The sequence below is a fragment of the Rhinoderma darwinii genome, chromosome 4, assembly GCF_050947455.1.
Source record: "Rhinoderma darwinii isolate aRhiDar2 chromosome 4, aRhiDar2.hap1, whole genome shotgun sequence".
Lineage (NCBI taxonomy): Eukaryota > Metazoa > Chordata > Amphibia > Anura > Rhinodermatidae > Rhinoderma > Rhinoderma darwinii.
In genome coordinates, this window is record NC_134690.1 from 116,041,425 (window position 1) to 116,068,956 (window position 27,532).

The 27,532-nt window shown below is 42.7% G+C and overlaps 1 protein-coding gene across 3 annotated transcripts in view; it reads left to right on the forward strand.

The window, feature by feature from the left end:
• TSC22D2 (TSC22 domain family member 2) overlaps window positions 1-15,393 on the forward strand; it is a 64,333-nt gene extending 48,940 nt beyond the window's left edge. For 2 of the 3 annotated variants that reach the window (XM_075861492.1, XM_075861491.1), the window contains 2 exons: window positions 10,230-10,281; window positions 13,415-15,393. In XM_075861492.1, coding sequence (XP_075717607.1) covers window positions 10,230-10,281; window positions 13,415-13,663 — 301 coding nt within the window. In that variant the 3' untranslated portion in view covers window positions 13,664-15,393. Of the gene's footprint in view, window positions 1-10,229; window positions 10,283-13,414 lie in introns of those variants that run through there. The other variant, XR_012883132.1, reaches the window with a different exon arrangement.
• Window positions 15,394-27,532: the final 12,139 nt, after the last annotated feature.

Here is a 27,532-nt window from a genome sequence, read left to right on the forward strand (position 1 = left end):
CGTAATGGAGGGAGGGGGTTAAAGCGCTCGATGCCAAACGGCTGCCATGGCGTCTGGCAGAATAGAACTTACCGTGTTTTTTCCATGAATGCCGGCAGTAATTTAAGGTAATGAGGTATGTCCCTAATCCAGATAGGTACCTAGCACTGTCAGCTGTTTGGTAGCGTAAAGTCTATTGACAGACTCCCTTTATAGTTAAAGAAGAATTATAAGTGACAAAACTACCGAATAACCCCCATACATAGAAACTGGCAACCCCTCAGCCAATAAAATAGAAATGATTTCGTTTCTGTGCTTACTAATGTCCTTACTCAAGCACGTGGCGAGCTTTCGACCGGTCAGTGTGAAATCTTACCACATTGCTGAGCAAGGATGTTATGCTGCAGAACTAAATAAATGGCATTTTATTTGAAAGAAAAAGTGCTGAGAAAATGTCTGCTACGTTTTGAGATCTGGCGAGACCTGTTTACCATGAGCACACGCTTAGCTGTGTGAGGGTTAATAGATCTTAATATGAATATTCCCATTCACTGACCGAAAACCTCTTAAAAATGGTGAGGAATTGAAAAAGAGCTTGATTTATCAAAACTGTCCAATAGAAAGTGTTGCCTAAAGAAGCCAATCAGAGTGCAGCTTTAATTTTCTAGAGCAGTTTAATACATGAGAGTTCTGATTGGTTGCTATGATATACAGTGTAGCATTAAGAATGAATTTGTCTCCTCCCTGCCAGGAGCTGCTCTATAGAGCCTCTTACAGAGCTGGATAAATCCCAGAAGACCAACGGTCCAAGAAACTTGCTGTTTGTGCAACACTTTTTTTTTTTCTATTAATCTTTTATGGAAGTTCTTCTTGCTTGGCCACTAAAAAGACACCAAAAAAAAATGGACACATTAAGGAGTCTTAACCGCTTAACGCCGGAGGATGGATATATTCGTCTTGTGCAGGTTCTAGTTCCCGCAGGAGGACGGATATATCCGTCCTCTGATCGCGCGGGTACTGCCAGTGTACACACGCGATCAGCGGCAGGAGCATGGCTGTTATACACAGCCTGGCTCCGGCTGGAATCGAAGCGCGCTCCGATTCCGGCAGTTTAACCCATTAAATGCCGCTGTCAATAGCGACAGCGACATCTAATGTGTTTGACAGAGGGAGGGAGCTCCCTCAGTCACCCCACCGGCGCCCCCGCAAAGAAATCGTGGGGCGCCGTCCGGTTTCCATGGCAGCCGGGGGCCTAACAAAGGCCCCCAGGTCTGTCTTCAGCAAATGCCTGTTAGGCCATGCCGGAGGCATAGCCTAATAGATTGCCTGTCAGTTTTACACTGACAGGCAATAATGCTTTGGTATACTAAGTAAGCATTATATATGCGATCAGCAGATCGCATAGTGAAGTCCCCTGGTGGGACTAAAAAAAAAAAATGTAAAGCAGTTAATAGTTTGTGAAAAAAAATAAAAATAATTTACAGTCAAAATCAAAAAAAACTACCCAAATATAAATTGCCCAAAAAGTGGTTTTATTTAGTAAAAGTGCCAAAACAAATAACACATACACATACATGGTATCCCCGCGATCGTAACGACTTGAACAATAAAATGAACACATTAAACCGCCGGATGAACAGCGTCCAAAAAAAACCCACAAAAAACGTCAAAATTCTCTCTTCTCCCATTCCCCCCATAATTTTTTTTATAAAAGTTAATCTATAAGTCATAAGTACCCCAAAATAGTACTAATGAAAACTACACCTTAGCCTGCAAAAATCAAGCCCTTATATGGCCACATTGACGGAAAAATAAAGTTACAATGCGGTGATGCAAAAACAAGTAATTTTTTTCTAAAAGGGTTTTCATTGTGCAAACGTAGGAAAACATATAAAATCTTTTACGTATTTGGTATCACCTTAATCGTGCCGACCCATAGAATAAAGTTAACATGTTATTTACGCTGCATAGTAAACGGCGTCCATTTATAACCTGAAAATCAATGCTGGAATAGCTGCTTATTTTCAATTCTCTCCTAAAATAAAGTTAATAAAAGTTAATTGATATATTATAAGCATCTAAAAATGGTACAATTACAAAATACAACTCGTCCCGCAAGAAACAAGCCCTTATACGGCTATGTCAACAGAAAGAAAAAAAGTTACGAATCTTGGAATGCGACCGTGAAAAAAACAAAAAATAATCCTTGGTCATTAAAGCGCAAAATGGCCTGGTCATTAAGGGGTTTAAGGCTATATAAACATTTGTGTTTTTTTTTTTTTTTTAATAAACAGGTCAGTCAGTGTGTTTGGTGTAACTTTAGAATTGGTAAAAATTATTTTTACCTTTTTTTTTAGATACAGCTGCTCTGTATTCTGTATACAAAGCAGCTGTATGTAGCGCTAAATCCGGTTAGGTGGGACTGACTGGTTCAGTGACAGCGGGTCCTCGGTGTATCTGACATGCAGGACCAAGCTGCTATCGAACACATGTATGTTCATAACTTAGGTGTGATTACAGGTGGATCCTGCGTGTCCGAGACACGCACGGCCTACTGTCACTGAACCCGTCAGTCCTACGGGACTGACGGGTTCAGGTCTTAGCGCTAAATACAGCTGCTCTGTAAACCGAATACAGAGCAGCTGTATCTAAAAAAGACTAATTAAAAAGTTACACTAAACGCACTGAATTTTTTTTTTATTTTTGTCCAAGTTATGATAATTTTTAGTTTTATGCTAATTTGTTCTAAATGCCCAACTGGGCGTTTTTACTTTTGCACTAAGTGGGCATTGTAAAGAAAAGTGTATGACACTGACTATAATCAGTGTCATACAATTCTCTTTATTCATGCCCAGCTTGTTTCACTGCACAGCGTGATATCGCGAGATCACGCTGTGACGGGACTTCCTCCCGCAGGTCCTTCACTGGAGTGACGGAAGAGTCAACAGACATCGCCTCTATGCCAAGACGTTTATCCAAATCTGCAGGAGGCGATGTCTGTTCAGTCTTCCATGGCTCCGGTGAAGGACCTCCCTCCAAAACCACTTGGATGCGGCGCACGCTATTGAGCGCTGCATCTAAGGGGTTAAACGGGCAGATTTAGATTTGCCTGCTCGAGCAGCACTGCTCCTAATTCTCAGCTAGCTCTGGTTTTTAAGTTAACGGCTCCCAGCGGCGAAGATTTATTCTGATGCAGCGCTGTGAAAAGGCGTATGCATCAGAATAAAGCCAGTTAGTGCCCTCCGAGTGAAAGCGTATTGGCGGTCACTAACAGGTTAAAAAGTGAGGTGACCAAAAAAAACAGCAGTTCGGTCATTGGGGATTTTTTTTTTCCTATGGCTTTTACCCCCGTGGGCTAAATAACATGATATTTGATTAGTCGAGACTTTTGTGGGCACAGTGTGCACTCACTAATTTTTTTTATTATTATTATTTTATTTATTTTACTTTTTTACATTTCATGTGAGAAGTAGGGAAAATATGTTTTTTTTTTGTTTTTTTTTTTTTTTTACATTTGCACCAGGGGACTTTACCATACGATCGATGGATCTCTCATGTAATACTTCAGCGTATTGCTTTCTTCTGTGCTCTACTACTCCGCCCTGGACTTAATAGTAGAGCGCAGAGTTCAGTAGGCCTCCGGCTGCCATGGCATCCCATTGGCACCCCATAATTTTTTCACTGCGGGGACAGAGGGAGCCCACTACTTATAGTGTTGCCATCTAAAACTATAACTTTCACAGACCAACGTGAATGACAAGTCCTTCAGAAAATAGCCATCTGGAATTACTAATGTATTGCCAGCTTTAGGCCTTGATCACAGGGTTTCTGTCCGGAATTGCGGACAGAAATTCAACAGCGTTTTACAGTACCAACAAAGTGGACGATGTTGAAATTGTCCTGCGTGTTTTTTGTTTTGTCCACCGCATATTAATTACTGCTGCAGAATTTTTGCGAAAATTCCTCATTGAAATACATTGTATGTGATGAAATGAAGATCCGCTAAATAGGCACGAATTTGCTGTGGATTTACTATGATGTTCTAAGGATTTTCTGTGAAATATTACCTAAACAAATCTGTTATGTGTGAACTTACCTTTAGGGTCCTCTTACGCGGCCTGACATCTGCCGTGTAAACTAGCGCCAATCAACAAGACCGCTCGTTGATCGGCGTTTGTTTGCTTATCCCCAAACATAGCTCCATGTGAAAGCATAAATTGTTACTACTATACTTCTATCGTGTCGGCAGCTCATCCCTCTGTTTACACAGGGAGATATGTTGTCGACGATGATATTTCTTGCAGCATAAACGATACAATTAACCGATGAATGAGCGTTTACTCGTTCTTTACACAGGGCAATGATCGGGAACCAGCGTTCACAGAAAATTGGCCACTGGAAAAGAGCCTCTACTGGCACTTGGGCACAAAATGCTATAGACTTTAAGAAGGTTGTGTATTTCCATATGGTATGGTTAATCAGTAACAACGTTTTATAGCTCTCGTTCACATTACCTTTACACAGCTGCATTCTAGACAAGATTTAGAGATGTATGGAAGTGGAATTTTCCATGAGGATCACACAGGAAATATTTTTTTTCAAGCTTCTTAAATGATAAAGGCTTTTTGTTTGTTGTAAGCAGGGAAAGCATATTCACGGCTGCGTAAAAGCCCCACATAATTTTTTTTTCTATTTTTGTTTTGATGGTTGTCCTTTCTGGTAGCGATAGATGCTCTAAATACGACTGTGTCACAAGATCTTAAAGAGGCTCTATCACCAGATTATAAGTGCCCTCTCTCCTACATAATCTGATCAGCGCTGTAATGTAGAGAACAGTGGTTTTTATTTAGAAAAACAATCATTTTTGAGAAAAGTTATGAACAATTTTAGATTTAAGCTAATTAGTTTCTTGATAGACAACTGGGCGTTTTTTTTTTTACCTTTTTACCAACTCGGCGTTGTAAAGATAAGTGTATGACGCTGACCAATCAGCGTCATTTGCTTCTCCATTCATTTTTAGCTGTACTCGCAGCACAGCGAGATCCCGCTGTGCTGTCACATACTCACACATTAACTATACCAAAGTGTCTTGAGCGTGAATAGACATCACCTCCAGCCAGGATGCGATGTCTATTCACACTCCCGACACTTCGGTAAAGTTTCCGTGGGACTTAATCACAGCACGATCTCGCAAGATCACTCTGTGCTGTGTGAGTTAGTCCCACAGAAACATTACAGACGTGTCGGGAGTGTGAATAGACATCGCATCCTGGCTGGAGGCACAGCTAAAAATGAATGAAGAGAAGTATATTACGCTGATTGGTCAGTATCATACACTTCTCTTTACAACGCCCAGTTGTCTATCAAGAAACGAATTAAGATAAATCTAAAATTGTCCGTAACTTTTCTCAAAAATGATTGTTTTACAAAATAAAAACCACTGTTATCTACATTACAGCGCCGATCAGATTATGTAGGAGATAGGACACTTATAATCCGGTGACAGAGCCTCTTTAAGGGCCTTTTATACACCGGCCGATAATCAGCCGCTGCAGCGAGTGCCGATCAATTTGATCGGCGCTCATTTGCTCCTGTCAGACGGAGCTATGGATGGGGACGAGCAGTCGTTACTCTGATCGCTCATCCCCATACATTATCATGTCTGCAGCGCGTTTCCCTGTTTACACAGAGAGATGTGCTGCTGACAACGATAATGTTTTTTTTATTTTTTTTAAATCGATACGACCAGCAAATGCTCCTTCATCTGCTGCTGATGATCGTGTTTACACAGGGGAATTATCGGCAGCGAGCGTTCTATGAACGCTTGTCTGCCCGATAATCGCCCAGTGTAAAACCCCCCTTTACGCTTGTGAGCTGGGGTTGTTGCATAACTGGTAACAGAACATCTTGTGTCTCCTGATGAGCAGATCTCGATAATTCGATTTACCACTCTGTACTTATAATGCTGTAACATGTTATCACAACTGACTCCGTTCACATGGTCCAACTATAAAAATATTATTACTGAGCAAAATAAAGAAAGACCTAAAATGAGGCTAAATTAAGAAGCGAAGACATGCAGAACAGAACGCTCCTTTTGAATCCTGAAGCTTTGGTTCAGTGTAGAGGTTTGCACTCAGTGAGCAGATGATCAGATCTTTGTAATATTAAATCATAGCACCTAGTGACGTAATGGGTGGATTTGTTAATCTAGTATAGATAGAGCCATAGGATTGTGACAGATTGTAAGCATAAAAATGTGCAATGGGTTGGGTTTGATGAGACTTTTTTTTTTTTTAGATTTTATGTAAATTAGACTGTCATTGTATAATGAAGAGTGCTGCAGTTTTGTAATATAATTTTGGAGGGTATTTCATTAATCCATACGGGCGTACCATATGAAAATTGCACTGGCGAAGGGGGAAAAAAGCCAGTTCAAACATGGCTTTGTCTTCTGAAACATTTAGCACCCTGCCCACTATTTCCAACACGTCTCATCAGAGGCTTTATAAATATAAGTGGTTGCCGGGGTTTACAAATATCGCATTTGGCCAAGATGCCATATTTTTTATGTATGTTCTCCAGAAATCTGGTGTAAATTTGTTGATCTGTCCTTTTTTTTTTTATTTATTTATTTTTTCAATTCCTAGCCGTTTACTACAATGGTTTGCTGGCATTGAATGAAAACAAATACTTTTTACATCCATAGACTTAAAGAGGCTCTGTCACCAGATTTTGCAACCCCTATCTCCTATTGCAGCAGATCGGCGCTGCAATGTAGATAAGAGTAACGTTTTGTTTTTTTAAAAACGAGCATTTTTGGCAAAGTTATGACCATTTTTATATTTATGCAAATGAGGCTTTCTAAAGTATAACTGGGCGTGTCTTGTGTATGTACATCTGGGCGTTTTTACTTCTTTTACTAGCTGGGCGTTGTGAATGGGAGTGTATGATGCTGACGAATCAGCATCATCCACTTCTCTTCAGAACGCCCAGCTTCTGGCAGTGCACAGACACAGCGTGTTTTCGAGAGATCACGCTGTGACGTCACTTCCTGCCCCAGGTCCTGCATCGTGTCGGACGAGCGAGGACACATCGGCACCAGAGGCTACAGTTGATTCTGCAGCAGCATCAGCGTTTGCAGGTAAGTAGCTACATCGACTTACCTGCAAACGCCGATGCTGCTGCAGAATCATCTGTAGCCTCTGGTGCCGATGTGTCCTCGCTCGTCCGACACGATGCAGGACCTGGGGCAGGAAGTGAGTGAAGTCAGAGCGTGATCTCTGGAGAACACGCTGTGTGTCTGCACTGCCAGAAGCTGGGCGTTGTGAAGAGAAGTGGATGATGCTGATTCGTCAGCATCATACACTCCCATTCACAACGCCCAGCTAGTAAAAGAAGTAAAAACGCCCAGATGTACATACATAATACACGCCCAGTTGTACTTTAGAAAGCCTCATTTGCATAAATATAAAAATGGTCATAACTTGGCCAAAAATGCTCGTTTTAAAAAAATAAAAATAAAGTTACTCTTATCTACATTGCAGCGCCGATCTGCTGCAATACGAGATAGGGGTTGCAAAATCTGGTGACAGAGCCTCTTTAAAACCTAACACATATTTTACAGCAGAACTTTCTATAATTATATCCATTCTGGGTAATCTTCTGAGCTAACTACATGAGCAGCACAAATCGCTCTTGTCTGAAAGTTTGCTACATTGTATAGTCTAAAGATGCCCATACACATCATACAAACTATCCAAACCCATTGTTTTTGGCAGGATCAACCAGCGATCTAATGTATATGGGGCCTCCCAACTGCAAATGGCGGGGGAAAGAAGGATCCGGCTACTTTTATTTCGGCATGCCGATCCTTTGTTCCCACTGCAGATAGCCGCTACCAGAAGGTTTATGGCTTAGTCAAGATAAATAGCGGTCCGCCAAAAGAGTGTCCGACAGTTATTTCATGTGTATGGCCACTTTAAACATCATCCTAACATGTAGGAATCGTTCAGATAATAAGCTGATCAATGTTTTCCCCTTTTCTAAACACCCCCTCCTCTACCGATAAACCGCAATTTAAGGAAACCTGGCAGTATAGCGGATGTTTTTCTCCGGATTTCACTACAAAAACAACAACAAATTCACTGCAAAACCCATATGTGTTACTTGTGGATTTGCTACAGATTGCAAATCCACAACAGAATTGACATGCTGCGGATTTGAAAATCTGCGGAAAGCCTTCCATTCCATGTGGATTTCTTTTGCTACATATGGATAGAGTTTTCCAGATGCATTGTAAACTGCTGTGGATTCTCAGAGTGGAATTTGCACTGAAAATCTGCAGCCATTTCATATTAATGTGCGATCTGTGTAATACAGGACACGTCCTCCAGAGCGAGAAGTGCTTTTTGTAACCACTCTCCACTTTGACCAATAGATGAGGATCCTGAACCGGGGACCCCCTCTATTAACTCAGAATTCCCTAATAAGGTATGTGAAAATGGATTTTCTATCCCCTCTAAGTTAGAGTTGTAAATCTGGGGCGCTAACTGTTCAGCTCACAGAGGATTGCCTAGAATGGATACAGTAGTGAGGGCAGGACAGCGCTTTCAGCCTCTGGATAAAAAGAATCCTCTTTCCATTCACTCACTGTGTTTCCGTTCTTCGTCATTGTTAAGGATCCGTTTGCGCAGTACATTAGAAAGTTACAGAACTTATCCTACAATAATCAATCGTCTGGCACCTCTTCAAAGGGATTTTCCTGTTGTCATCCAAAAGTGCATGAAGATTAAAACTGCTTAAAGGGTTGGACTCCATAAAGGGGAGTGCTTACTCCAGTTTCACCTCTCTTAGCCGAAGTGAAGAACTGCTACAAACATTAACACCGATTTTATATAGATCTCTGCGTAGATGTATGAATAGGTAAAAGTAGTGAATATTGAGTTGGTGGTGACAAAGGTGCCACATGTATATTTCTGCCGATCTGACTTCAGATCAGATTTCTTAGGTATGACTACACCTGAGCATCCACCAAAAATAACCAACATGTCTGCTGGTTGACATCTAAAACGTCTCGACATGAAATTGGGGAGACCGACCGAAAGAGATGGTCTAAATCTGTCATTAGACGACTAAAATCCCTACTATGTGGTCCACTTTAATGTCTCAGAGCCATGGCTTTATTATGGCTCTATCTATACAAGTGCTTTGTATTGAGAGTTTTGGTTTAGATTGGATCCCATCCTAGGAGTTTAGGACGTTTTTTTTTGGTTTTTTTTCCCCTAAAGGCTTAATTTGGGAGCCCCAGGTCAGTATTATTAAATCCCGTCCTTGGCAATAAAACACGCAGCCGTTAGGATACTTGTTATTCATTATGACACTAGGCTTTTGAAAGAATCTGCTAGCGGGAAACACGAGCATCCGGCTCCTGTTGAAATGAATGGGAGGCAGAATTTTCCGGTGGATTCTGCCGTGTGAACATACCCTTAGGAAGCTGGTTAGTATACGCTTTAATGATAAACCCTTGTGTGAATTCAGCCTAAATCGAGGAATGTCCTCTTTCCACCACAAGGCCTTGCATGTTATGAGATGAGGGTAAAGTTTTTCAGCAGTGTTGAAAATACCCTGTTTGTTGACCAAATAGTAGTGAATGAAGGGCAGGATTGTCTGTAGGTCACACATTCATTACAGTCACCATTGTAAATAATATAGAAGCTGCAAATCCAGCCTAACAAGGGGTGGCAGATGAGCTTAATGGCTATTCCAGTATTTTATACCTCAGTATGTGTTTTTACAATCCTGTCACAGAAGACAAGGATTCATAATGTGTTGAAACTGGGTATAAAACGGCGGTTTATCAACACTTTTACGGTATTGTGGTTCTCTAGAATTTTTTTCTTTCAATCATTCTGTGAAGACAATGTGTATGTTTTGCGTAAATGTTCACCTTTGTCACATTTTGTAGTAAGACTACTGCAGGATATGTGTAAACAGATTTTACTTTTGCAGGTGTTTTTTTTTTTTTTTGTCCTTTTCGATGTTTACTTTTCTGCAATGTGTTTTGCGAACCTATTTTTTTTATTTTTTTTTTATTTATTTTTTTTTTTTACATTTTACCTTTTAAAAAGATGTTTTTCCAATGAACTTTTTTTATTATCTATTTGTCACGGTTTGCCATGTGAATGTCAACTCTTTCACATTCCAGCAAAGCAGCAAATTTATAATTGTTTCCATTTTATTTTTTTCAGTTCTACGAGTGCAAATGTTGTAGCCATCGACAACAAGATCGAGCAGGCAATGGTAAGTACATTCATGAAATGGATTTCTAAACTTAGGAGCAACTTGTTTTCATAAAATCTGCTATTGATTTGACCACCATCTTACTCCATGGATGAGTCGTAATGTGTATGGGGCAGCACAGCACAGCTCACTACCGACTAGTAGGATCAGGCGTGTTGGAACTTAACATGCCCGACCCTTTTGTTTCCCTGAAATATGAAGTATGCAATCTTGGCCAGGCCAAGTCAGAGGAGGTGCAGCCAATGGCCATCCAATGTGTATGACCAGCGTTACGTTTTTTTAATTTTATTCTGCAAACAGATTTAGACTTGTTTATTTGACGTCCTCGTACATCCTGGCGTCCTCTCGGTAGGGAGTCAAGGATTTTACATGGCAGAAATGGGTAGAGCGCAAAGATTTTAACACCCAGCATTCTAACTGTAAGTTCTCTTAAATCACTTCACTATCAGACATGAGTGACTGCTGAAATCAGCGTGTCTGTCACTACAGAGAGGGCAGAGAGAAAGTCACTGACTGGTTCCCTTAGGCTATGTTCACACAGTTTTTTGATGCGGAAACTGCGCCGCAAAACTGCCTCCCATTGGTTTCTCCTATCTCCGGGCGTTTACGCCTCTGACCTCCCATTGACTTCAATGGGAGGCAGAGAAAGCGTATTTCGCGGCGTGGGTGAAATGGCCGTGGGTGAAAATCTGCGTGCAGGAGAGGAAAAATCTGCCTCAAACTTCCAAATGGAATTTTGAGGCAGAAATTCCGCCTGCAAAAAACTCAGTGCGAACGTAGCCTAAAAGTACTACTACAAAATGTTTGTTCTTGCAGGAATTTCAGTATTGAATTGCGATTTTAAGTATTTAAAAAATACAGAGGATAAACCTTTGTAATATTTTGCATAGAATAGTGGACTTTTAAGGCTATGTTCACACGGAGTATTTTGCAGGAGGAATATCTGCCTCAAAATTCCGTTTGGAAGTTTGAGGCAGATTTTCCTCTCCCTGCACGCCGATTTTCGCGGCGTTTTTCGCCCGCGGCAATTGAGCGCCGCGGGCATAAAACACCGCAAAATACGCTTTCTCTGCCTCTCATTGAAGTCCATGGGAGGTTAGAGGCGGGAATGCCCGAAGATAGGGCATGTCGCTTCTTTTTCCCGCGAGGCAGTTTTACTGCTCGCGGGAAAAAGACGCCGACGCCTCCCATTGAAATCAATGGGAGGCATTTTCGGGCCGTTTTTGACGAGTTTTGTGACGCGGTTTCTGCGTCAAAAAACTCGTCAAATTACTCAGTGTGAACATGGCCTAATAGACAGGACACCGTCAACTGATTCTCCGGTCTCCCTAAACATTAACACTTTTTTTTTCCTGCCTGTGCTAACGGAGTGCACTCTAGAGAACAAGCTGGGATAGACGGGTGCTGATTGTGTTATTGCAATAGACATCGAAAATGTTAATAATCTATATCGGACTAATTCAAAGATAAAAAAAAAACAACAAAAAAGTGACAGGATCTCTGAGACGCAGCTGTCAGTGAGGACTGTCCATTGTGTTGACCATAGAAATAACCACGCTCTGATGGGGACCTTGTTATATTCTACCTTTTTGCTGTGGTTTATGGAGCAGCTTAAAGAATCTTGGGGAAAAAACCATAGGTTCTCGTCTCAAGCAGGAGACCTGCCGGTGACCGCGGATGCTGAATTCTAGAACTTGTTTTGATAAATAATACGCTGAAGTCTTGGGCAGTAGGGCTTCCATGGTTTTTTATCTTGCTATATTTTTATACACATTCAGAACAAGTTTTGCCTGTTTGCTAACTCCATGCTTTTTGTCAGTAGCCGTCCCATCACATTGGGTTCTGTTTTTCTAACATGGGGTTTTCATCCTGTGCATAAAAGAGAATGTGAATAGTGGTTGAACATTGTTTTATTATTTTACCTAGATGCTCAGGATAATCCCATATTTTTCCAAGGTTGTCTAATTGAAGGAGTCATACCCACGCACATAATGTGTATTTGGTGTAGATTTTGCTGAGGAATAATCTGCATGTGCTACATGTGGATTTTGCATCAGATTCACTGCAGATTTCACCTCTACTACATTGAAAGGAATGAAATCCACTGTGAACATCCGTAACCGAATGATGAGGCATTCTCTGATATCTGTGTGGAAAAAGTTCTGCAGCGTACATGAGATTACTTTCAATGTCATCCACATGGCTCGTACTGTAATCCGCTGCAGATTTTTCCGTGCACAAATATGCATGCAAAATCCGCCGTTTGTCCTGTATGCTGGGGGGGGGGGGCATAAGAGTAGAAAACCCCTTTCTGCACTGATAAGCAAATGGGGAAAAATAGAACCTTCAAATGGATTATGACGAGCCCTAATAAATCCCACATGTCTCCTGTAAAACCGGAAGACATGACCTCTACTGGAATTTTATTAAACAGTGTTTTTCTTAATAAAAATATGATTAGTACTAGAAGTTTTATATATATATATATTTTTCCATTCTAAACCCCTATTTGACATATTAGGTCATTAAAGGGGTTTTCCCTACTTGCGCATTTATGGCGTATCCACAGGATTTGTCATAAATGTCCGATGGGTGCGGGACTTGCATCCATCTAGAACGGGGGCAACTGACCCCCCCCCCCCCTCCTACCTGCTGTCACTGGGCTACGGTTTTTAAGAAACAGGCGAGTGCATTTTGCTACACTGAACTTGGGTGCTAGTGAAAGTGGCTCGCTGTGCTACGCTGTTTCCAAAATTCCAGAAACAACGTAGCAAAATGCGCTCAGCTGTTTCCAGAAAAAACGACCACTTTGTAACTCCGTGAACGCAGCCCAGCGGGAGAAGGTAGGACGGAGGTCAGGGGGCCCGTTCTGGAGAGAGGCGCAGTTCCCAGAGGTGGGACTTACATCCACAGGATATGCCATAGATGTCAGATAGAGGCACCATAAATGTTTGAGCTGGGAATACCTCTTCAATATTTGAGTTTCTCTTGGTTTTTTTTACATTTTTTGTTTGTTTTTTTTTTTCCTCTTGGGGTGAACCGATGTCTACATTGTTTGGGCACTCTAAAATGGAGGGGTTAGAATCACTCTGCGACTCTTTATTTTAAAGTGTGTTTTTTTGTATTTTTCTAGGACCTGGTGAAAAGCCATTTGATGTACGCAGTAAGAGAAGAGGTGGAAGTCCTAAAGGAACAAATAAAGGAATTAATCGAGAAAAACTCTACACTTGAACGTGAAAATGCACTGTTAAAATCCCTTTCTAACAATGATCAGCTGTCTCAACTTGGCCCCTGTCAACAGCCGGCTCCAGTGACTACAGCTCCTCTAACCGCTCCACAGACCGCACACCCCACGCAGCAACCGAATGTTTCTTCGGCGTAAAGTGTACAAAAACTGCTTTCTCGCCTCGTTCAGAAATCTGAAGGCAATCTGTCCTTGTGTGCCACTGCTGTTCTTTACACTTTAAAAATGAAAAAAATGAGAAAAAGAGCAAGTAGCCATGCTTCATTTGTGTGTTTGGCCTTTTCAGTATTAGACAATCGTACTCCCTGATCTCTCAATATGAGAGAGGTGATACCTATTGCTTTGCGTATCAGGTTCTTAACACAACTGGATTGTAAAAAATATATGTGTATATATATATATATATATATATATATATATATATATATATACAGAACACATACATTCTTTGAATACTGACAATGAATGTGTGCAGGTCTATGGGGTCAAGAGCAGCACTTTATGTTGTAGAAAACGGGGGGAAAAGCATGTCTGGTAAAGGAAGCTGCATTGTTACTAAAGCCATTTATTCACACTGATGAATAGTTATAGTATTTGAAAATGCATGACACATAATGTCACCGCTATCCATAATTTGTCTGCCATCAAATGACGCTCAGTTCACACGGTCAAGTAAAATTAGAGGTAGACATTCCTGCTTAACGCCTCCTATTTATATTATCCGGTCAACCTATTATTTAAGGAGTGTAATGTAATTCATCTGGACTCTGTAATCTTTGGAAACCTGTTTTTTATTGGAACACTGAACAGAGAGAGTCTATGTATATTGGGCTTCTCTCCATCTGCTTCCCGCAGCATTTATTTTATATGCAAGAACATAATTGTATCCTAGGTTACTATGCATGTATTAAAGGTATTACTATGTCCTATATTAATGTGCTTGTTGGCTTAAAAAAGCAGCAACTTTTGCTGCTCCTACATTCGGTATAGTCGATGTTAACAGCGACTATCTAAATTGATCTATCACTTAAAAAATATTTAGCAAAATCCTATATTTTATATAGTGCAATTGTTCCGAGAAGGTTTTCTTTAACATAAACTGCTGCCTAAATTAGTTGTTAATGTCTGGTATCCAGCAATGGGTCTTACTTACGGAGCTTTGGTGGCTCTCCCAGGGGGTGTTGTTTTTTTTTTTTTTAAATATACTCTGAGCCATGTTTTGTCAGTTCTACATAAGCAAAACGAATCATTGTATTCATAGTGGGAGCCACCATCCTTTAAAGAGGCTCTGTCACCACATTATAAGTGCCCTATCTCCTATTTAAGGAGATTGGCGCTGTAATGTAGGTGACAGCAGTGCTTATTATTTAGAAAAACGATCTATTTTTAACACTTTATGAGCGATTTTTAGCTATATACTAATTAGTTTCTTAATGCCCAAGTGGGCGTGTTTTACTTTAGACCAAGTGGGCGTTGTACAGAGTGTATGGTGCTGACCAATCAGTGACCAATCAGCGTCATACACTTCTCTCTCTTCATTTACACAGCACATCGTGATATAGCTATATCACGATGTGCAGCCTCATACACACACTATAACGTTACTCAAGTGTCCTGACAATGAATATACATTACCTCCAGCCAGGACGTGATGTGTATTCAGAATCCTGAATCTTTTCTGTGAGATTTCCAGCAAGGCAAACGTAATATCGTGAGTTTACGATGTAAACTGTCATTTAAAAAGAGATTACGTTTGCCTTGCTGGAATCTCACAGAAAAGATAGAGAGAAGTGTATGACGCTGATTGGTCAGCGTCAGACACTCCTCTACAACGCCCACTTGGTCTAACGTAAAAACACGCCCACTTGGGCATTAAGAAACTAATTGGCATAAAGCTAAAAATCGCTAATAAAGTGGTCAAAATTGATCGTTTTTTAAATAAAAAGCACTGCGGTCACCTACATTACAGCGCCAATCTCCTTATGTAGTGACAGAGCCTCTTTAAGTAACCTTTTGTTTTCCCTCTTTTTAGTTTCATTTAAATGTTTTTTTGTGTTTTTAATTTATTACAGGGCTGCTATTTTCTTAATATGTATGAACAATGTCACAGACACTCTTTATTTTCCTTTATATAGAATATAAATGTAAATCTATCATAAATAGAGAAACGGGATTGCATCCAATAGGGCAATAACTGAGCATACGTATCCAGGCATATAAATGTATATCTAACACTAACCGCAATCTTTTTGGTATTTATTTTACAATATAGAAAAGATCCAGTTTGAATGTAAATTTTGTACAGAGTAAGTATTGAAACCTATTGCACCTGTACAGGAGAGCGACAGTTGTGATACTAAAATAAATGATAGATTAGCTATTTTGATGAAGAAAACTTTGTTCATTTCTCTTCTTTCCAATTGTGGGAGGAATATAAAAGATGCCATGATTCCTATGCTTTTTAGAAAATTTATGTGAATTATAAGTTTTTTAGGGTGGGATAAAAAAAAAAACTGTGAAATTGTTCAACCTACTTTGTAACCAAAGAAGCAAAGCTGTGTAATTATTATTATTATTATTTTTTTTTTTTCATTTTGTTATGCACATTCTCTGTATTTTTGTTCAGTGTTCTATCATTCACATTATTTTCCTTTTTTGCTGTTTAGCATGTTCTGCATGACCTATTATTATCTCTGAACCACTTTCGTACCTCATGTTTGTGTCCAGCACTCTTATAGTATATGTAATCTGTGAACTGCGTCCAATAAACAGAGCAAACAGCTGGTGTCGGTAGAGATGAGCTAGTGTAAAATGTACACTAGTTGTCAAACAAAAAACTAAAAAAAAAAAACATTAAAGTGAGCCATCTTTTGTTCATTTAAAATGGTGTTATAAATTTCGTATGCAGAAAAACAAGTTTTGTTACATTGCAGATTTTAATGTATTTAATAAATTCAACATGCAGATTGAGTGCAGTGTATAATAAGTATTTAAATTGAACAAAATACAAATGTACATTTCATAAATCTGCGAGCACATATGTTTGTTTTTAGACATACACATCTGTCCAATTATTGTAAAGATATCTATTTTAACACCCTTTTATGAAATTATTATTAAATTGCAGTTTTGTTGAAAAATGTGACTCTAGAATATGTTCAAAGCAGTCTATTTTTCTAATCCATTAGTGTGTTTTTTCTTTTTACATTTTTCACCTAACCAACTAGTGTTTTAGTTTAAGGTCTGATTCACATGAGCGCATTTTACGTCCATGTGACGCCCGTTAAAACAACCGCCGTCACACGGACGCACGTATTTTAATGGGGCTGTTAACACGACCGTTGTTTCAACGGACCGTGTGAAGTGTCAATTAAAAAATAGAACATATCCTATTTTGTTCTGTATTCACGGATCCCTCCATAGACTCAAGTCTATTGGGATCTGTGAAAACGAGGGCACCTCGGACGTGAAAAATGTCGCGTTTTTCACGTCCGTTTCCATCTAGCATAAATGTGCAGCCATTCTTTTCTACATTAAGGCTGTATGTTGTATTTTTTATAAAAATTACAGAAAAATATTTGACCAATTTAAAACCATAAAGGCAGGTCATAAGTACATAATCTGTGGAGGTCTGACACCCGGACGCCGCACCATTAAGCCGCTCCCGCTGCCTCCGAGCACCGGACGTACGTGTCGGAAGCAGTTGGCTCCGGCCACTGAATTTAGGCGAGCTGCCGTACTACTGCTATGCTCTGATTCAAGTAGATAGGAGCAGAGCTTCAGCACGGCCGCTATGATGTGTACGGAGCCAAATGCTTCCGGCTCCGTACATAGCATAATAGGCCATAACATCCGGTGCCCAGAGATTGCCAGAGCGGCTTAACGGTGCGGGGTCCGGGTGTTGGACCCGACCGATGATATACTGATGACCTATCCGGCGAATAGGTTGTCAGTAGTGGACAACCCATTTAAGGGCTGTACAGAGACACACTGAGTCCTTGCCCATAGTACTCTGGGTGGCTTCTAGGGGGAGAATAGCCCACTGCCCAATGGAGCATGCCTCATTTTTATCAGATTTCAGACTGAAACTTACAGAAAAAAAAAATCCCTATGCAATTGAAGGTACAGTGGTAGAGTATGGGTGTACAAAAATTATGGCGCTGTGTAACTTGAATGTTGTTCGAAGCTGTAACATGTCCATGTGGTGTGTAATGGTGATCTTTTTAAAGGAACAAGAAACTAAAAAATGTTTTTGTCTACTACTGAAAATTGGAATCGGTTAGGGTTGTCAATACCGTCCTGCACTTTTAAAATAAAACACTTCTGTGCGCTTTTAAAATAAAACACTTTGTCATCAGAATGGGAGAACTCGATAATCTATTTTATATAAACAGTCGTGGACAAAATTGTTGGTACCCTTCCAATAAAAGGAAAACCTACAATGGTCTCTGAAATAACTTGAAACTGACAAAAGTAGTAATACATTTTACTGAAAATCAACTAATGTAAATCAGATATTGCTTTTGAATTGTGCTTCAACAGAATTGTTAAAAAAAAACAACTAAAAACTGGCCTGGACAAAAATGATGGTACCCTTAACTCAATGTTTTGTTGCACAACCTTTTGAGGCAATCACTGCAAACAAATTATTTCTGTAACTCTCTGAGAATTTTGCACCTGTCCGCATGTATTTTGGGCCACTCCTCGTGAGGACACTGCTCCAGCTGTCTCTGGTTTTGAAGGGTGCCTTCTCCAGACTACATGTTTCAGCTCCTTCTACAGCTGTTCAATAGGATTTAGATCTGGACTCAAAGAAGCCATTTCAGAATAGTCCAATGCTTTGCTCTTAGCCATTCTTGGATGTTTTTAGCTGTGTGTTTTGGGTCGTTATCTTGTTGGAGGACTCATGCCCTGCGACCAGGACCAAGCTTTCTGATACTGGGCAGCACACTAAGCTCCAGAAAGCATTGGTATTTTTCAGAATTCATTTTACCCTGCATAGATTCAAGACAGTGTGCCAGATGTGGCAAAGCAGCCCCAAAACATAATGGAGTGCTCCATGTTTCACAGCAGGTACAATGTTCTTTGTATGCTATGTTTTTGTGTCTGTGAACATAGAGCTGATGGTGACTTGCCAAAAAGCTCCAGTTTTGTCTCATCTGTCCAAAGGACATTCTCCCAGAAGCTTTGTGGCTTCTCAATATGCATTTGGGCGAGTTCCAGCCTCGCTTTTTTACGATTTGCTTTCAACAATGGCTTCCTCCTCGGTCGTCTTCCATTAAGTCCACTTTGGCAAAGGTAGCGACGGATGGTGCGATCTGACGCGGATGTACCTTGACCTTGGAGTTCACTTCTAATCTCTTTGGAAATTGTTCTGGGCTCTTTGGTTACCATTCGTAATATCCGTCTCTTCAATTTGTCATAAATTTTCCTCTTGTGGCCACGTCCAGGGAGGTTGGCTACAGTTCCATAGACTTTAAACGTCTGAATAATATGTGCAACTATAGTAACCGGATCATCAAGCTGTTTGGAGATGGTATTATAGCCTTTAACATGTTTGTCTATCACTTTCTTTCTAATCTCCTGAGAACACTCCTTACGTCTCATGCACACAACAGTTGTGCCAATCAGGCCATTTTTGATGGCATCTGAGTGGCACCCGATAGTCTTCACGGACCCATTCACTTTAGCGGGTGAGTCGGGTCCGTGAAAATGATCCGAGGAAAGATAGGATATTTTCTATCTTTCCTGGGATCACTGACGGGACTCGGCCGGCGCACACGGTTGTGTGCATTAGGCATCGGCTTGCTTTGGTCCATATTCAGTGTGGTATCCATCATGATGCCAAAAGTGACTACATTTCACCCTTTAAATAGGCAAACTGACTAATTACATGTGTGAAGACTCCTGTGGTGCTAATTACAGGACACCTTAGTTTAACATGTCCCTATGGTCAAATTATTTTCAATCTTTTCTAAGGGTACCATAATTTTTTTCCAGGCCAGTTTCATTAGTTGTTTTTTTTTGTTGAACTACAATTCAAAAGCAATGTCTGAATTACAATTTATTATTACTTTTGTCAGTTTCAAGTCATTTCAGTGACCATTGTGGGTTTTCCTTTCTTTAACGGAAGGGTACCAACAATTTTGTTCACAACTGGATACATATTTATTTAAAAAATAGCAATTCAATGCTTTAGAAACCAAAAAAGACAGACAACATTGAGATACACTATATGGACAAAAGTATTGAGACATCTACAAATTACACCTACATGAGCTTTTGACATCCAATTCTAAATCCATAGGCATTGTAATGTCGATGGCCGCGGTCCGTCGAGAGAAGTTTCTCTCCCTCTCTGGCCCCAAGAAGGGACGTAAGAGGAAGGATACTGTAACGTCTATGGCCGCGGTCCGTCGTTCTAACTTATCCCTCAATGACCGCGGCCATGGACATCCTGCTTCTGTGCTGCGTCGTCCACCTGTGAGGCGCCGGCACCCACTTACGCGTATCGAGACTGTCTCCCGGAGGGTGTGTGATCGTGCCCGCACTCAAAGGGCCAGCGCGTGCACATGAAAATCATTAACTCACATGATTTCCTGGACTATAAGAAGGCCACCGCCCTTCTAATCCTCGCCTGAGCATTGTTGTTTAACAAAGTTTGTCTTGCAAATGGTCTCCTAAGTGTCTTCCAGTTCCCAGTGTTCCCCGTACCTGTATCCAGTTCTAGCCTGGTCTACTGCCGTGCTGAGCTGTTGTCGTGTTGTGCTGCATTCCACGCCTGTTCTGCTACTCCACTCCTGACGTCTACCTGCTGCCTGGTCCCAGCCAGGCCTGCATTGCTACTGTCTACATTGCCTCAGGTACCCTTTCTGGAATATAGACTCTGTACCATACCTGTTTGGCCAGCTGCCATCCCGCTACGCGGTACGACCCAGTGGGTCCACACCTTGCATCGTGACCGTACGCTCAGGCCATGGACCCTGTTGGTCAATTTAAGGGCATGTCACCCTCCCAAGCCATGCAAGCAGACCTGCAGGATCTCTGAGCAAGACAGGATCCACTTCTTGTGGCAGTGGACTCCATGGCGCAGCAGCTAGGGGCACTAGCTGCTTCCCTTCCTGCCTCTATGCAAGCTCCTCCGACCGACCCTCCTGCTATACCTCCTGGCGGTTGCTGTTCGGGTCCTCGGTTCTCGTTGCCATTACCTTCTCGGTTCCAGGGAGATGCAAGTACGTGTAGGGGATTTCTGAACCAATGCTATATCCATTTTACCCTGCATGCCCGAGCGTTTCTTTCGGACGTAACCAAGATCGCCTTCATCGTGTCTACTTGCTGGCAAGGCCCTGGCATGGGCGAACCCAATCTGGGAACGTCAGGGACCCGAGACTCAAGACTTTCAGGGGTTCGTGCGGTTCCGTACTGTTTTTGAGGAGCCAGGACGAGTCTCGTCGGCAGCCACTGCTATCCTCAACCTTCGCCAAGAGGACACCTCCGTGGGCGAATACATCATCCAGTTCAGGACCCTGGCAGGAGAGCTGTCCTGGAACAATGAGACCTTGGTAGCATCCTTCTGGCACGGTCTATCGCCCGAGATCAAGGACGAACTTGCTGCCCGAGATCTACCACCTGCCTTAGACGACCTGATTCTGCTGGCTACTCGGGTGGATATAAGACTCAGGGAGCAATCTCATTAGGTTCGACAGGAGAGACGGCTTCCTAGATTGGTGCCCAACTTCCAGCAACCCCTCTTGCGGTCCTCTACTGCCTTGCTCGAGGTACCGATGCAGGTGGATCGCCTAAAATTGTCTGTACAAGAGAAACAGCACAGGCGCACCTCTGGACTCTGTCTATATTGCGGCCTTGCTGGCCATGTGGTGCGTTTGTGTCCACAAAAGCCCAAAAAAAACAACGCCTAGGTTTGGTTGGAGAGACAACCCTGGGCACTACTGCATTTAATCGTGAACTCTCCTCCAAACTGTTTATTTCCGTAACCATCATTGCTGGCGAGAAGCCCCATCCGGTCTCTGCCTACCTGGACTCTGGCTCTGCAGCTAATTTTATCTGTCAAGACCTTGTGGATCTTCTCCCACTGTCCTGCTGGAAAGGCCGTTGATCGTTGCCTCACCCAATTTTGTCTGTGACCAAGCCATTGAGACTTCAAATGGGAGCTCTTCACACTGAGCTCATCTCCCTGTTTGTCCTGCCCAAGGCCATCAACCCACGTGCTGCTGGGTTTGCCTTGGCTGCGTTTGCATGCCCCAGTCCTGGATGGGAACTCTGGAGAGGTTCTCCAGTGGGGTCCCAAGTGTCTCGACCGCTGTCTGGATCATATCCATCCACGGCAGTCTTCTCCACATCAGTCATTGGCAGGGTTGCCTTCTTGTTTCTTTATGTTCTCTGATGTCTTCAATAAGCGGGAAGCAGAGACCTTGCCGCCACATCGAGCATATAATTGTTCGATCGACTTGGTTCCTGATTCATCTCCTCCCGGTAGAGTATACCCTCTCTCCCTGCCAGAGACTCAGTCTATGTCGACCTACATTAAGGAGAATCTGGAGAGGGGCTTCATTCTTAAATCCCCATCCCCGGCCGAAGCTGGGTTTTTCTTTGTCAAGAAGAAGGATGATCCCTCCAACCCTGCATTGACTACCGAGGCCTCAATCGGATCACGGGGAAGAACAGGTACCCATTGCCTTTGATTTCGGAACACTTTGATCGCATACGGGGGGCAATTTTTTTTTTTCTAAACTGGATATGCGGGGGGCCTACAACCTGATTCGGATTCGTCAGGGTGACAAGTGGAAGACCGCATTTATTACACGTGACGGGCACTATGACTACCTAGTTATGCCCTTCGGCCTGTGCGGTGCCCCCGCTGTGTTTCAAGAATTTGTCAATGAAATTTTTTGTGATCTCCTCTATATCTGTGTTGTGGTGTATCTCGATGACATTTTTATTTTTTCCCCAGCTCCAGTAACTCTTCAGAGTCATGTCTGCCAGGTGGTGCTTAGTTTAAGGGCGAATCGTCTTTATGCCAAGCTGGAGAAGTGCATGTTTGAAAAAAGATCTCTTCCCTTCCTGGGCTATATCCTCTCCGATCAGGGCCTCAAGATGGACCCTGAGAAGGTAAATGCTGTCCTGGAGTTGCCACTCCCCCAAGGCTTAAGGGCCATACAATGCTTCCTGGGATTCGCCAACTTCTACTGGCTGTTCATCCCCAACTTCTTGTCATTGACAGCCTCCATCTCTACCCTCACAAAGAAGGGTATGAATGCCAAGGTGTGGACTCTGGAGGCAGAAGCTGCATTTGAGATCTTAAAAAAAGCCTTCACGTCAGCCTCTATTCTTTACCAGCCTGATGTGTCCCTACAGTTTTCATTAGAGATGGACGCTTCCTCTGTCGGTGCTGGTGCACTGTTGTTCCAGAGAGGCTCTAAAGGCAAGACTGGTATGTGGCTACTATTCTAAGCTGTTTTCTTCCACAGAACGCAACTACTCGATTGGGGATCGGGAGTTACTGGCCATCAAGCTGGATCTGCAGGAGTGAAGACATCTACTGGAGGGCGCAGTCCATCCTATCCTGGTCTTCACGGATCACAAGAATCTGACCTATCTACAGACGGCCCAGCGGTTGAATCCTCGTCAAGCCAGGTGGTCGTTGTTCTTTGCTCGGTTTCGGTTCGAACTCCACTACCGACCTGCCGATAAGAATGTGAGGGCCGATGCCTTGTCTAGGTCATTTGAGACAGAGGACACTGGAGTCTCCACAGAATATTATTGATCCTTCCTGCGTCTTCTCTGTGAACCCTCTGCAGGTTAGAGACATTCCTACAGGAAGATATTTTGTACGTCTGGCAGACAGAGGAAGAATCCTTCACAGTTCCAAGCTGGCAGGTTATGCGAGTACTCGTAAGACCCAAGACCTAATCGCCCGTCAGTTCTAGTGGCCCACGCTGCCCAAAGATGTCATGGACTTTGTCTCCTCATGTACGGTATGCGCAGCAAATAAAGTTGCCCACTCCAGACCAGCTGGTCTGCTCCAAACACTTCCTGTGTCCATTGCTCCCTGGCAGCATGTTGCAATGGACTTTGTTATGGATCTCCCTCTCTGCGGGTTGCAGTGTGATCTGGGTGGTGGTTAATCGATTCTCTAAAATGGCTCAGTTTGTTCCTCTGACTGGCCTGCCTTCTGCTGCTCGACTGGCCGACCTCTTCATACAACACATCTTCCGTCTGCACAGCTTGCCTCTGCATATTGTCTCAAATCGAGGTGTCCAGTTCACCTCGAAGTTTTGGAGAGCACTCTGCGGCCTCCTCGGTGTAAAGTTGGACTTCTCTTCGGCCTATCATCCCCAGTACAATGGGCAAGTCAAGAGGATTAACCAAATTATGGAGAACTATCTACGTCACTTTGTTTCCAGACAACATGATGACTGGGTGCAGCTGCTCCCGTGGGCAGAATTCTCCTATAATAACCATACTAGGGAGTCCACCACCTCCAGCCCGTTCTTCATAGTCTACAGCCACCATCCTCGAATACCTCTTCCTATCTCTACTATGTCCCAGGTGCCTGCAGCTGACTCGACCTTCAGGGACTTTCTGCAAATATAGCAGCAGACCCGATCTTCTATTCTGCTGGCAGTTGACCGCATGAAGAAAAAAGCAGATACTAGAAGACTGGATTCTCCTCCATTTCTTCCAGGTACGAAGGTCTGGTTGTCCTCAAATATCCAGCTGAGGGTGCCGTCCTGCAAATTTACTCCCAGGTTCCTCGGACCCTTCGAGATATTTTTACACATTAAAGGAACAGTGTCATCACAAATTATTTTTTTATATGTTAAAGATGTTAGTGCTTTATTAAAAACGTTTATATTCATTTGTGTGTTTGTGTTTTACTTTTTCTTATTTTTACACTTTTTCTTCCCTATGGGGGCTGCCATTTTTTGTTCCATTTCTGTCTGTGTCGATTAACGACACATACAGACATGGAATACGGCAGCCACAGTCCCATAGGGACTGCGGACGGCTCCCGTCCCATTGACTTCAGTGTACGGCGTCTGTGTGGGAACTGCGCATGCGCCGCTCCCACACAGTCCAATTCGAAATTGGCGCCGTCCGGCGCCATTTTCCTGTGGACCGGAAGTCGCGGCCGGACAGTAATATTACTACTTCCGGTCGCGGCTTCCGGATTTGTGCACTTGGACCAGCGGCAGCAAACGGAGCGGACGGGCCGGAGGGAGCCGCGGCGGCAGGAGCAGGTAAGAGATTTCAATGTATGTTCGTGTTTGTGTGTGTTTACTACTGTATGTAAACCTACTACACTGTGTGTTAGCTCAAAAAATGGCGGCACACAGTGTAGGAGGTTACACCGTTCAAACCCCTCGTTTATCCCGGCACTAGCCAGGATAAAGGAGGGGGGATGCTGAGAGCTCACTAGAGCGAGGGCTTTTAACCCAATGTTGCAATGCTGCAATTTTGGGAATAGCTCCATCTAGTGACCAAAAATGGGTAGTATTATAAATTTTGAATTAATTTATAATATTTCCTGACTCGTGAAAAAAATAAAAAAAATTTGAACAATGTTTAATCACCCACACACTAAATGTTTAATTTAAAAAAAAAAACATGTTTTTCTGGCAACACATTGCCTTTAACCTGGTGTCTTACAAACTGCGGCTGCCTCCTACCCTCAAGATCCCTAACTCCTTCCATGTCTGCTTGCTGAAGCCCGTGGTCCTGAACCGCTACTCTAGGACTCCTAGTTCTGCAGTGGCTACTGGTGGCTCGTCAGGCACTTTCGATGTAAGGGAGATTCTAACCACCAAGAAGGTGGGAGGAAGGACGTTTTATTTGGTGGATTGGAGGGGATTCGGTCCAGAAGAGAGGTCTTGGGAGCCATAGGAGAACATTGATGCCCCTGTCCTCATGAGGAAGTTTCTCTCCCACTCTGGCCCCAAGAAGAGGGGGGATACTAACGTCTATGGGCGCGGCCCGTCGTTCTAACTTACCCCTCAACGACCGTGGCCATGGACATCCTGCTACTGTGCTCCGTCGTCCACCTGTGAGGCGCCGACATTCCCTTCCGGGTATCGAGACTGTCTCCCGGAGGGTGCGCACGCGCGCTCGTGCCCGCTCTTAAAGGGCCAGCACGCGCACATGAAAATCATCATCATTAACTCACATGATTTCCTGGACTATAAGAAGGTCACCGCCCTTCTAATCCTCGCCTGAGCGTTGTTGTTTCTTAAAGTTTGTCTTGCAAATGGTCTCCTAAGTGTCTTCCAGTTCCCAGTGTTCCCCTTACCTGTATCCCGTACTATCCTGGTCTACTGCCGTGCTGAGCTGTTGTCGTGTTGTGCTGCATTCCACGCCTGTTCTGCTACTCCACGCCTGATGTCTTATCTGCCACCTGGTCCCAGCCGAGCCTGCCTTGCTACTGTCTACATTGCCTCAGGTACCCTTTTTGGACTATAGACTCTGTACCATACCTGTGTGGCCAGCTGCCATCCCACTATGCAGAACGGCCCCGTAGGTCTACACCGCGCAGGCATTAATATGCAGCTAAAACAGCTTCCACTCATCTAGGAAGGCTTTTTGCAAGATTTTTAAGTGCGTGGGAATTTTTGCCTATTCATGCAGAAGAGCAGAGTAGGACTATATCCTATCAAGGAAGAAATAGTGTGTAATCTGCAAGTAACTGAAAAGCTATACTAGGGAAGGAATATTTTTTGTGCATACAGAAAAGGATTTGACACCCGTTGTTGACAGAAACTAATGATCTTTTGTAAGCCCCACCATAGTCCAAGCAGGGAGAGTCAAGTCCCGGAGGAAACTATTACCACAGAGCGGAGCTAGCGGTAAAAAGGGCGAGAGTAATCTGGCTGAGTAACCGAATCCCAGATTTGTAAAATGGTATTTATATTGAAAGATCTCTGCGAGGGCACGAGCCACAAAAGTTCACTCAATGGGATTGGCTAGTGTAAAGGGACCTTAAGCATCAACCGGTTCAGTACGGGTGTGTTAAAGGGCCAGTTGGGCTATTTGGTCTGCCTTATATTTGGTCACAGAGACTCCCAACCCACCTTTTGATTTATGTAAGGAAAGGGTAGCACAATTGACTCTAGAAATACCCCCTTGCCCAACAAACTTTTTAATTAACTGCTGGAAGCTTCAGAGGTAGTAGTTAGGAATGGGAACTGGAAGCACACGGAATAGGTATAAAAGTTTAGGCAAGAACACAATTTTCAATGTGTGTATCCGAACAAGCCATGAAATATGGTATTTCCCTCAATATTCTAGCATGGTTCTATGCTTGCGAAGCAACGGGGCATAGTTTACCACATTCAAAGTGTGAACATAGTTAGTGAGGCTAACACCCAGATATTTCAGCCTGTCTACCACACACTGGAAGGGAAATGAGATTGTAAAGTAGCTATTATGGAGGAGGGGAGTGAGATATTGATTGCATTAGAGTATGTTCACATGCAGAGTTTTCAGGTGTATTTCGGGGTGTAAACGCCTTGAAATACGCCTGAAAAACTGGTAGCTTAACGCCTACAAATATCTACCCGTTAAATTCAATACGAAAAATGGCATTTCGTTCAGACGGGGTGTTTTCTACGCCGCAGTTTAAAAAAACTGCGTAAAAAACACCCTGTAAAAAGGAGCATATCACTTCTTGAGCCGTTTTTGGAGTTGTTATTCATTGTGTCAATGAAAAACTACGAAATGTCTACAAAACACGCCTGGAAAAAAACTTTTTCAGCTTCAAAAATGGCTGAAAATTAGAGGCTGTTTCCTCTGAAAACAGCTCCGTAATTTTCAGCCGTTTTTGATCTTGTGTGTGAACATAACCCAAGATTTGACATGATTAACAAGCAAGCCTGAGATTGACCAGAAACTGGACAAAACACTTAGGAGGTTGGGAAGAGTAGCTAGGGAGGATGTAATAGTTAATAAAATGACATCCGCAAACATGGGTTTCTGAGGCTATCTCAATACCTT